The sequence below is a fragment of the Scheffersomyces amazonensis genome, assembly GCF_036850825.1.
Source record: "Scheffersomyces amazonensis strain UFMG-HMD-26.3 chromosome Unknown RJT21scaffold_9, whole genome shotgun sequence".
NCBI classification, from domain to species: Eukaryota; Fungi; Ascomycota; class Pichiomycetes; order Serinales; family Debaryomycetaceae; genus Scheffersomyces; species Scheffersomyces amazonensis.
This window is the reverse complement of record NW_027042749.1, coordinates 140,309-152,029: the sequence shown is the minus strand read 5'-3', so window position 1 is coordinate 152,029 and position 11,721 is coordinate 140,309. Positions and strand designations below refer to the sequence as shown.

At 30.8% G+C, this 11,721-nt stretch overlaps 8 protein-coding genes across 8 annotated transcripts; 3 read left to right on the top strand and 5 right to left on the bottom strand. All coding sequences in view use genetic code 12, as the record gives it.

The window, feature by feature from the left end:
- The first annotated feature begins 984 nt into the window (after positions 1-984).
- Positions 985-1,507, top strand: STF2 (Stf2p). The gene has a single exon (XM_064882747.1). The coding sequence runs from the start codon at positions 1,121-1,123 to the stop codon at positions 1,370-1,372; it is 252 nt and encodes an 83-aa protein (XP_064735844.1). The 5' UTR covers positions 985-1,120; the 3' UTR covers positions 1,373-1,507.
- Positions 1,508-1,554: 47 nt separating this feature from the next.
- On the bottom strand, positions 1,555-2,706 carry MUQ1 (ethanolamine-phosphate cytidylyltransferase; the record flags this gene model as incomplete). The annotated part of the gene is made up of 1 exon (XM_064880439.1): positions 1,555-2,706. The coding sequence occupies one exon, from the start codon at positions 2,704-2,706 to the stop codon at positions 1,555-1,557; it is 1,152 nt and encodes a 383-aa protein (XP_064735843.1).
- Positions 2,707-2,850: 144 nt separating this feature from the next.
- Positions 2,851-3,582, bottom strand: RJT21DRAFT_116604 (uncharacterized protein; the record flags this gene model as incomplete). The annotated part of the gene is made up of 1 exon (XM_064880438.1): positions 2,851-3,582. One exon carries the CDS (start codon positions 3,580-3,582, stop codon positions 2,851-2,853), a length of 732 nt encoding a protein of 243 aa, XP_064735842.1.
- A 311-nt stretch (positions 3,583-3,893) lies between these two features.
- On the bottom strand, positions 3,894-4,619 carry RJT21DRAFT_90119 (U2-type spliceosomal complex subunit; the record flags this gene model as incomplete). The annotated part of the gene is made up of 1 exon (XM_064885633.1): positions 3,894-4,619. The coding sequence occupies one exon, from the start codon at positions 4,617-4,619 to the stop codon at positions 3,894-3,896; it is 726 nt and encodes a 241-aa protein (XP_064735841.1).
- Positions 4,620-4,721: 102 nt separating this feature from the next.
- On the top strand, positions 4,722-5,643 carry RJT21DRAFT_59129 (J-type chaperone). Its single transcript, XM_064885158.1, has one exon. The coding sequence runs from the start codon at positions 4,824-4,826 to the stop codon at positions 5,550-5,552; it is 729 nt and encodes a 242-aa protein (XP_064735840.1). The 5' UTR covers positions 4,722-4,823; the 3' UTR covers positions 5,553-5,643.
- A 90-nt stretch (positions 5,644-5,733) lies between these two features.
- On the bottom strand, positions 5,734-7,131 carry CKB1 (casein kinase 2 regulatory subunit; the record flags this gene model as incomplete). The annotated part of the gene is made up of 2 exons (XM_064879928.1): positions 6,432-7,131; positions 5,734-6,353 (listed from the first exon to the last, which is right to left on the bottom strand). Exons 1-2 carry the CDS (start codon positions 6,682-6,684, stop codon positions 5,734-5,736), a joined length of 873 nt encoding a protein of 290 aa, XP_064735839.1. The 5' UTR covers positions 6,685-7,131.
- RJT21DRAFT_123518 (GET complex subunit) lies at positions 7,132-7,873 on the top strand. The gene has a single exon (XM_064882746.1). It carries the CDS (start codon positions 7,211-7,213, stop codon positions 7,835-7,837), a length of 627 nt encoding a protein of 208 aa, XP_064735838.1. The 5' UTR covers positions 7,132-7,210; the 3' UTR covers positions 7,838-7,873.
- On the bottom strand, positions 7,874-11,296 carry HIR1 (Hir1p). Its single transcript, XM_064882745.1, has 2 exons — positions 11,063-11,296; positions 7,874-10,977 (listed from the first exon to the last, which is right to left on the bottom strand). The coding sequence occupies exons 1-2, from the start codon at positions 11,097-11,099 to the stop codon at positions 7,928-7,930; spliced, it is 3,087 nt and encodes a 1,028-aa protein (XP_064735837.1). The 5' UTR covers positions 11,100-11,296; the 3' UTR covers positions 7,874-7,927.
- Positions 11,297-11,721: the final 425 nt, after the last annotated feature.

Sequence of the window (11,721 nt, the reverse complement as noted above, 5' to 3'; positions counted from 1 at the left end):
GTTGTTTTTATAGCGATGTCATTCCAATCTAAAAAGATTTGACAAAGAATTCCAAAATTTAGGTACTTGAAGCACATTTATCAAACTTTGTTGCTAATTTGCTATTAAAAATATGATGCATCCACATGGAAAATGAAAAATTATACATATATGTAATAGTTAATTTTATTTCATACGAATTATCCAAATTAGTATCGTAATCACATTGAAGGATTGAGAATTGTAGTTTTAGAATAGATATGGTTGCAAAAATAGGTATATTCACCTGCATACAAACAACATCCTAACTGTTATATATAAGTATCTACTTGAAAGTGAACAATAGAGGAATTACGGCGCACCCCAAGAAATCCACAGCGCCAGAAAAAAAAGTTTGTCGATGCAAGATTTAGTCATCCGAAATAGGCAAGTCTCCAAATGATCATTTAATAGATTTTTGTGTAGGCTAAATCACTTTGCCTGATTTATAATATGACAGGATATGAAATAACATGAGTAATTACGCATTCTTATAATTGTTAGGCTGGTAATGTATAGGAATGTGACATATTACTGTTGTATATGTCAATTAGTACTGTAACTACTGGCAGAGATTAATTTTGTTAGAGTCCATTGTATAGTAAATTCTATGTTAATATTAAATATCGGGCTTCAGATATTATGAGTTCATCGATTAATTTTCTAGAGTTTGATAGAAACTTCTTTCAAAATTAGTCAAATGATTGAAACACTAGAACATTCCCCTGGGGGTGTATTATTAACATTATTAACATTTTTTTGGAGTGTGTGACGTATTTATATGCAGTCGAGCAAATACGCTTATTATGTAACACCACTTTATTTATTATTCGGTACTGTATGCGCAGCGACAAGTCATTGCAACTAATAAACTAAGAACAACCCCACCCCTTTTAGTTTTCGAATGAACGAAATCCTTGCCGATGTTATTTTAACAAGTATAAATAGATCAATAATTCTCTCTATATATTTATTAATATTGTAGATTCTCTTTTTATAATTATCATACAATTATAATAATTACTACGATAACAATTACTACTACTACTAGTACATATTTTGCAATCGCTCACTACTTGATAACAATTTTAAAAGAACAAACATGACAAGAACTAACAAATGGACAGTTCACGAAAAGCAACCAGAACCAAAATGGTTTACTCATCATGGTTATATAGACTCTGATCCAACTAAAGTAAAGAAAGAAGGTGCTGGTAAGAATAACTGGGGTAAACCTGGTGATGAGAATAATGTCAATATGTATAATCAATCGAACAGAAGAAATTCAAATCATAATGAAAATGAAATGAAATTAAATGAAGTTGATGAGAAAGTTAACGAGAAGTTATTGTAAACTATCAGCTTCCTGAAATTAATTTAATTTGATATTAGAGTTTCATAACATTTACGACTAACGATATTTCCTTATAAATATATAATTAACATACAATACACGTTCATAATGAATTAAATTAATTGTAATAAATAATATGAGAATTGTCTAAATAATTTATAACTAAATAACTAGTCATAGCTTTATGCTTTGGAACTCTCATCCTCCTTCAACTTGTTTTCGATTTCTGCTTTCCACCCCTTTCTCTTTTGCCTCTCTTCATATGCTGCCTTATTACTTAAAACTCGATTAACTATAAACTCAGTATTCATGAAATCATATTTATGACCCTTAACTTTATGGTATAATTCTTTTGGTACGTATTTATATTGATTTTGTCCTTCAGTCTGGGTTGGTCCATGATATACTCTAGTGACTTTTCCAGGTAATTTATTTAAGAATTCCGTCGTTGGTTCATATGGTACACCCAACACAGTACTATCAACATATCGACATTGTAATGTACATAAGGATCTTTCCAATATATTCATAATTGGATAATTGAGTCCTTCAACTTTATTAATGGTAGAATCATCATGAATTCCAACAACAATCTTAACTTTATTAGTACTAGCTTCAGCATCTTTTCTAATAAGATTTAAAATTTCAATATGACCAGGATGAAATAAATCAAAACCTCCATCAACATAATATATTTCATTAATATCAGCAATTCTAGAAGATGGTTCAACTAAAGTATTTAATTTTTCATCACCATAATAATAATAAACTCCTGATCCAGATTGTAGACCAGTTGAATCACTTGCATATATCTTGAATTTTTCAATATTTTCTTCATTCAACAATGGATTCTTTGAACTTTGATCAATACTCAATATTGATTTGAAATGATGATTCTTACTCATTAATAACATTCTTCCTACTAAATCTGTGGTTGAAATATTAGGAGTTCTCTTTACAACCACAAATCTACCTAAATCTTTAACAATTTGATAACAATCTTCACCATTTGCATCTGTAGTAATATCATCACCATGGACTACATATTTGCAATCAAATTTATCCATAAAGTTTGGATCTGTAACATATGGCGCATCACCAATAGCCTTGGTAGACCATTTACAAGCTTCAACAGCAGTAATACGTTCATCTAATTTCATAACTGTTGGACCCTTATTCAAAAGAATTTCTTCATCAGAATGAACCCCAACATATAACTCTTTACCTAATTGACGAGCTTGTAACATGGCACCAGCATGACCATGGTGTGCAAAATCAAAACATCCATCGATCCAAATTCGACAATTTTCAATTCCTTCTGGTCTGGCAAACATCTTCAATTACTTATTTCTACAACTTAACCATTACCATAGTTAACATCTGGTTTATCGGCTATCTTCGATATTTCTGTGCGCGTGGTTTTGGTGCGAATTACTACTTTGGGATTAACTACTTAGTTTATTAATTTACACTATATATCATACAAATCCAGACTGTTGTTGGTCATGAACTACAATCTCATTAGGTTTGGTAACAAACCTTCTTGAATAGTTAGATTTACTATTATTATAAGTATTAGGATTAATTTTAGATTGAGGTGCAGTTTGTAAATTTCTTGAACTCTGAGGTTGTTGACCAAATTGGACAGGTTCTTCAACTTGACTTGCTGGTGCTACATAAGTAGCAGTTTTACCTTCAACTCTTTGCTTTGCTACAAATTCCATATATTGATATATTAATCCGGCATTACGAGTCGAACATCCATGTAACCAACCAAAGAAAGATCCAATTAATGGAGGGAAAGTAATGATCAAATCTATAAAAATATTACTTTGCATTTTACCTATTAATTTATTAGGTATATTTAATCGTTTCTCCGCCATAGCAATTAATCTTGCATGAAGAATATACATTAAAACTGGTCCTAAACCAGGTAAGATTAAGACTGCTAATGGTACTAAACCAATCCCACTAATTTGATTCCCACATCCCATAAAACATTGGTCATGAACCCAAGCTTGAGATTGAATAGATTTCCATAATTTCTGTTCTTCCTTTGTACACTTATCTTGAGATAATTTTAATTTATGACCATCTTCATCGACAAATGGATCAATCTTATTAAAATGACTATCCATGTAGTCATTGAAATAGTCCATGGCTACATTATAGCCTGGAAGGCTTTGCATTTGTGATTGTAATTGTGACATATTATGCTTCCACGCAGTGATTAATAAAATGTTTAGATCTTAACTTACTTATAATAGTACTCACAATACACCTAGAATACTATATACTGAATATTATCATTAAATATTTTCTATTTACACTGCTAAATAAAAACTATTACTAAAAGAATTTCAATTGAAATTCATAAGCCTTCTCAGTATACCTTATAAATCATCGCCAAAAACAAAAGACTACACGGTTGCGACTTTTTTTGTGCAACCATTAAATATCCGTATCACTTCCGAACTATATATTACATGGTCTATACATTGTAACTACCCATATACAATGACTAATTGATTAATTTTTGTAATTGACTTTTCAGTAGAGGAATAATTATTCCATTAGTATCTTTTGAACATATGAAACATTTTACCTTACCTGACTTATATCTAGTTAAATAGCAACTTTTACAATATATATGTCCACATTCAGTCTTAATAGGATTTTGATAATCCTTCTTACATAAAACACATTTAAATGGTAATATTTCTGCTTGGTGTTCAGGTTCAGGTTTTGAATTCAGTTTACTCTCACCTGCTCCTACTGTTTCCCATTCTTTTTCAATAACTTTAGTAGCTTTAGATTCATTTCTTATATGAAGAAATTTACATGTATCTCCATATCCACAGTAACCTGTTTGCATGAAATCCTTACAGACATCAGGTTGGAAATCAGTTAATGTCGTAACTGTTATATGTGCAGGTAATGGTTTTATCTTTGATTTAGTTTTAGACTCAATAGGATCCTTATATATTTGTGATCTGGACTCTTCCTCTACATTTGCTTCAGTATGATTCGCTATTACTTTATTATCTATTACAATAGGATCTGTAGTATCTTTCTCTAGTTTTTGTCGCTTTTTAAATGGATCTGACATATTAGAATCGTCTCGCTTTATTATGGGTTGTATATCATCACTATCTTCATCCCCAACTGAAAAACTCCGCTTACTCGCTATACCAGTTGACTTAATACTATTTGCCCCATTACTCTTAACCACTCTTTTCTTAAACATTATCTTCTATATACCTGACCTGATAATGTATACTATTAATTGTTTGTAATCAAATGGAGTTTGCAAAATTGGATTAAAGAGATGATGACCAATATGCAGTCACATACAAAATAATCTAAAGGAGTATAAGCCGAAGCCGAAGTATCATCGAACCGATTCTATCAACCAACAATTCTGAATTCTGGTCCATTGTAAATTTCTAAGATGATAACGAGGTCATTGAGTAGACGTGCATTAAGTTCCAGAATAGGACATATATGTTCATTAAGATTCTATACCGAAATTTCTTCACCATCCACTATTAATTCATATTTTGATCTCTTTCCTAAGAATTTCCCTAATCGAGGTCCACCAGGGGATTCATTTATTATTAATGATAGATCGTTAAGAAGAGAATTTAGAGGATTACAAAGTGAAAATCATCCTGATATCTTAATTGGATCTTCTGCTTTAAGCTCCGGATCTTCCGATACTAACACTGATAATAATCATTCTGATTTTTCAAGTATTATAAATAAAGCTTATACAACATTAAGAAATCCTTATAATAGAATAGCTCATTTTATAAAACTATATCATCCTCAAAAACTTGATATTACTGAAGATAATGTATCTAAACAATTAATTGGTGAGTTAAATTCCAACTCTCCAGAATCAAGTCAGAATTATAAAGATATGTTAATGGCGGTATTAGATGCTCATGAATCATTAGAAATGGCTAATGATGAAAATGATTTACAAGATTTATCCACAGAGAATGATGAACGAATTAAACTCAGTGTAGCCCAATTGGATTCAATAATTCAACAACAATGGCCTATCCAGAATTGGGATAATATATTAATGGAAGCCATTAAATTGAAGTACTGGGTAAATATTCAAAATGGCATAAAAGATTGGGAACCTGGAAAGCCGGTACACTTAACTCATTAAGCTACCTCTCTTGTATATACGTTTAAACAAATGTTTCATTTATTACTACTAATTACATTATATTATATTGTATGTAGATGCATATATTAGGAACTGAAGCAAGTGTAAGTACAAGATTACAATAGTTATACAATGATAGAATGATAAAATGAAGGTTTAAAATGATCGAATTATATATAGATTACTCACTAGCCATAGTTTTATCATCGTCTTCTTCTAGCTCTTCATCATCTTCAACTTCTTCATCTAAATCACTACCTAGAGCATCAGGATCTACTTCTCCATCACCTCGTATTGGAATACTAAATTCACAATTATCATATTCTTCCTTTTCCTTGGCTGATCTTGGATGCATCTTTAACCATTTCATTCTTGGACCGCTAAGACTTAATTCATTAATTTTAAATCCAAACAATTTTAAACTGAAATCATTTTGATTAAATTTATTAATTCTTATTCTACATTGATTTTCAATTTCTGGAAACATTTTAACTAATAATCCTGGGAAAGTTGTACCAAAAAAGGCTCCATCAATATTTAGATATCTTGAACTTGATGGTATATAAATATCATTACAACATGGACAATATAATCTTACAGTTTCTTGACCCGGGATATCTGTAGAACCTACTGGAATGAGATGCATTCCATCACAATAAAACCTTGGACATGAACCAAATTCATTTCTTTCAAATTTTGATGCCATAGCAGTTAATCCTGGTTTTGATATGATATATCGAGCATGAATTAATCCATATAATAGTTCAGCTGAATGAGCCAATAATGCTTTGTTTGGTAATTCTGGTTTTTTAGATGATGTGGTGGATGAATTATTAGTGGTATTATTGTTGGTATTATTGCTATTATTAGTGAGATTACTAGTACTATTAAGATTTGATCCATTACCATTAATATTACTTGAATCATCATTATGATCTTCGGCTGTTTCAACTTGATAATCCAATATAGTATATAAAGCTTCTCTATAATAGGGTACTTGAGATGATAAACCAGTTAAATTAAAATCATCTTCAATGAATTCTTGAGCAATTGGTACAAAGTAATCATGACCAAAGGATTCACAAAATTGTTGTATCCAAGGTATATAATCGTCTTCTGGATCACTAGGCATATTGGATTGGATTGATTAGATTCTATTCTATTAGTATGAATGATTATGATATGTATGTATGATCTATGATGGATCTATAACTGATAAATTGATAAATTGATAATATGATAATGTGATAATGTGATATATGAATTAGGGTCTTTGTAAGGACAAAGGGAACTCACACCGATAATGAGTCACAAAGGGCGAAAATTGAATGGTTTAAACCACTACCTAATTGATGTAATGGATATGGATGAGTCTTTCTACAGTCTCTGATACTGACTGGTCTGTTCACCCCAATGATGATGTTCTCACTAGTATTGGTGCTAGGGTTAAATTAGGTCGAACTCGAGACTATCACCATATTAATTTTTTTTCGCCTCATTACTCCCACCCAAAGTGTTATATGAAGGAAATTTAATGGTGGCCAGCGCTTTAGCCAGAGGTAAGTAAAGTAGAGGGTAAACTAGAAATCACTACCCCACCCATAATAGTAGTGCACACATATATTTATATATACATATAACATAAATCAATATATACCATGCTAGACTGGATAGATTTACATCCATATACATTATTGATTATAACCTTTATAATACTTGTAAGTCAAGAAATTATTGGATTTATTGGTAAGAATCAATTACAAGAATTTGTGTGGTTAGTATATGTTAAAGTGGGGACTCAATTAAGTTTATCAGATTCATTTAAATTATATTCAACTAAAGTGAGTGAGATTCAACGTTTGAACAAAGAAAAGAGATTGATTAGTGCTCAAGATGAGTATGCGAAATGGACGAAGTTAAATAGACAAGTAGATAAATTAACTGGAGAAATTGCTCAATTAAAAGATGAATTATCGAAGAATAAGTCGAGTATTAATTCATTGGTTAATTTATTCATCACTTTATTGACAACTGTACCTCTTTGGTTCTTTAGAGTATGGTTTAGAAAATCTGCTTTATTTTATTTACCTCCTCATTATTTACCTCATACTTTAGAATGGATATTGGCTATTCCTTTCTTCCCAGTTGGTACTATTGGATTAACTGTATGGATCTTTGCAGTTAAACAAGTCATTTCATCACTTGTATTCTTATTGACATTCCCCTTTGAACAACCAACTTCTAAGCCTGTCAAAGTAGAGAAAGTCGTAGAAGTCAAGAATTAGCACTTAATGTACATAAATAAATATATATAATATATATGTAAGTTATTAATTAAATATAATACAATGCAATGCAACACGTTATCTCTAAAGCTAAATTAAATCTAACAATTCATTATAACGAGAGACCATAATCTCTTTCAACTGAGTAAGCGGTTGCTTGTCTTCAAAGGCATACGAGTTGATCTTTCTACGCTTAACATCGTTTTGAAAATCATTAAAAGTTCGATGAATTAAGCTATCAATGGTACTTCCATCCATCCTTTGAAGCTGCTGAATTTCTTCATCATTGTAAGCCAAATAATAATATGAATCAATCACTTTAACCCAAGTCATTAAATCCAATGAGTATTTGAATATATCATAAGTTCGATTGGTTTGTCCATTAAGAACTATCAATGGAGTTCCATCTTTAGAAGAGACTTCAAAATATCGAACTGATTGTAATGCAATATTAAGGGGACGATTATGATCATAATGTTCAGGTAAGGAGATCTCAATATTATGATTAAGAACAGCCGCTAGAGATATGCCTGATAATATACGTTTAATCCCTGCTTGTTCATCATTTAATTGCCAACTATATATTAACCCTTTACTAGTCAACATCATAAGATAATTATTGACACTTCTTAATGCAATCACATTGAATCCCAATTCAAAGGATGGGCAAACAAATTGACCAGTTGAAGCTTTAATAATTTGAATGGTTCCATGAAATGATGCAACCACAATAAACTGTAATACTTCATCAATTACCATTGGTAAAACATGTTGAATTCTATAAGGAAAGAATAAACTATAAAGTCTTTTAGTAGGTGATAAATCATTTGATACAATAAGACGAGTTGGATCATCAAAATCATTATCACTTTCTTTAGTCTTATCAAGTTCTTCTTCTAGTTCCATCTTCCAAGGTTGACCATTTCTAACTTCAATTATAGTTCTTATATTCTTTATTGAATCTTGATCTTGATCTTGAGCTTGTGATTCTATATCATCATCTAATAATTCATTAGATTTATGAATATGATTAATACTTTTGACAATGACTGAGAATAAAACATCTTCATCATATTCTAATTGTGAATTAGATGATATTTCACTTTGAATACCACCATTTTGATCCTTTTGTAAAACAATCTTACTATACAATGCATTTAATTCATTGTTTAATTCACGAACATTATTATTAAATACCATAGGAGGTAAATTGGATATAGATTTAAAAGTATTAGGATATTTATCATCCATAATTTTTCTTTTAAGTCTATTATATTGTCTTTTTAAACTTGCTTCAGAAATACTTCCATTAGCATTACCATTTTGAACTGTACTATTTTCATCAAATCCTCCAATATCTTCATTATCATTATCATTTAAATCATTGGCATTAGAATTTAACCCATTTTCTTGAGCTCCAACATTACTAACAGATCCCGAATTCTCTCGAGATTTATAGCCATGAACTGAAGTTTGAACTCCTAATCTTGGTAAAAAGTAAGATGATTGAGATATTTTAGAACTTATTTGAATCTTTTTAACACTAGAGAATAATGATGATACTTTTTGAGGTGATGATTTTGAAGCATTAGATGTTGATACCAATAATGGAGCCACTCTCTTTTTACCATTTTTAGTTATGGTTATATTTTGAACGAGTTTAGTAGACTTTTTAGGACTTAAACTAACTATTGAAGGTGGTGGACCATCAATACTTGGAGGTGAATTAATTTGAGAAATAGTAGGAGGAGATTTAATTATGGGTTCCTTTTCCAGTTTAACTTCTAATTTTACTGGTTGGATAAATGCTTTTGAACCCTTTCTATCAATTTCAGAAGATATATCTTCTAATTTTAATTGTTCAATACTTTCAGGAAAGATATTAGATTCTCTATCAGCACCATACCTTGTTAATTGAGCATCTACTAAATCTTCACTAACCACTTTACCACCTAATTCTAAAGAATCAAATGATACTACAGTAATTGAACCATCTAAACAACTTAAAAATAAAGTTTCACCTTGAGGAGTCCAACATATATCAGTTATAGTTTTCTCTACTATATCTTCAAGAACAACTAATGGTTTTGTATTTGAAGTTGACCAAATTGCAAGAGTTCTATCTTGACCACCAGTGGCAAGAATTGTTGAAAAAGTCTTATTATCATCCTTTTTCCGTTTATTTGATAATGAATTATCATCATTACCTAAATCAAATAATCGTGGAGAAAATGAACATACTTCACAAGGAGCTTCATGACCAATTAATGAAACATCAGTTGCCCAAGTACCTCTACTTATAATTACGACTGATGGAACTGGACCATTAGTACCATTTGGTACAGCAATATGTTGACCATCAGGTGACCAACTCATTCTTCGAAAATATGATGTTAAAGGAGATTTTTTAAATGGATCCATTACTATATGTTCCATTTGAAAATCATAATTATTATATTCATTAATCTTTTTATAATATCGAAATATTCTAACCGTTCTATCATCTGATGCAGTAGCAAAGAATTTATTAGCTGGATCAAATACTATACCTTTAACCATAGATTGATGAATATCATATCGTTTTATACGTTCAAATGTGAATGCATTCCATATAATAATTGATCTATCTAATCCTACCGTAACCAATAATGAACTATCAGGAGACCAACAAATATCTTGAATATCATTATCATGAGCCACCAATCTCTTTTTCACCGTCCAATGTTCTAAATCCGCTTCTGTTTCTCCAAATTGAGGTTGTTTATTCTGATTCTCATCCTTCTCCCAAATAAGACAAATCTTATCATCTGATCCTGATGCTAAATATTTGCCATCGGGTGAAAATTTGACTGATGTCACCACTCCATTATGACGACTCATTGAACATAATGGTCTTCGAAGGGATTTAGGTGGTAGATTATCATTATTAGTAGTATTATTAGTATTATCTATACCGTTTATAGATTTTTCATTTTGATCTATTTGCTTATCCTTAGGAGGCACTTCGGTAGTTAATTGTTTGAATTTCATAATAGTAGAAACATCCCATATCTTGACATTGCCATCTAAACCTCCAGATGCCAATCTAGTCCCATCCTGACTAATACTTATTGAGTAACATTCAATAGTTTTATTATCCGCTATAGAATTTAATGTTTAGTTAGTTAACTGACTGAAATCCCACTTATTTTAAAAATTTAATTAGTTAGTGAGTTAATTACTTACTTCGATGTCCAAACCATGGGAGTTTGAGAATATGCATATCTCCAATACTTTGCTACCTTTATGAATTACTTATTATTAGTTAGTATAGGTAGTTCATTAATATTAATCGGTATCTTGGAGCCTATGCACCCATGCCGCAGCACATTCACCGGGATTTGCAATTACCCTCCATAAACAAAACAAGAAGACAGTCAGTGAAAAATCCGGCATATAGTCGCAGGTCTCAGGTCTAAGGATATTTATTAATTTCTACATATACATATATACTACTCTACTTATAAACCAAATTCAATCTTAACAGCCTTACCGAAACTGGCAATACCCTCGACTAATTTGTCTAAGGGAACAGCCGCATAAGTACCTCTAAAGAAAATATGAGTCTTATGAGTAGCATTTTCACTATGAATATGTTGAGGTGGATTTGATTGTCCTTCAACTTTAAACCATGAACCAGGAATCATTAAACATCCTTGCTTTATAGATTGTTCATAAATGGCATTTTCAACTTTCAAAGGATCTTCATCATATTCAGATTTAAATTTTGGATGTTGAGAGGCATCAATATTAACCGTAAAGAACATACCTGCCACTGGTGGTAAATAACTTACAACTTGTTTTGGTAAATATTCGGCAACAGCATCAATTGCAACATCTCTTTT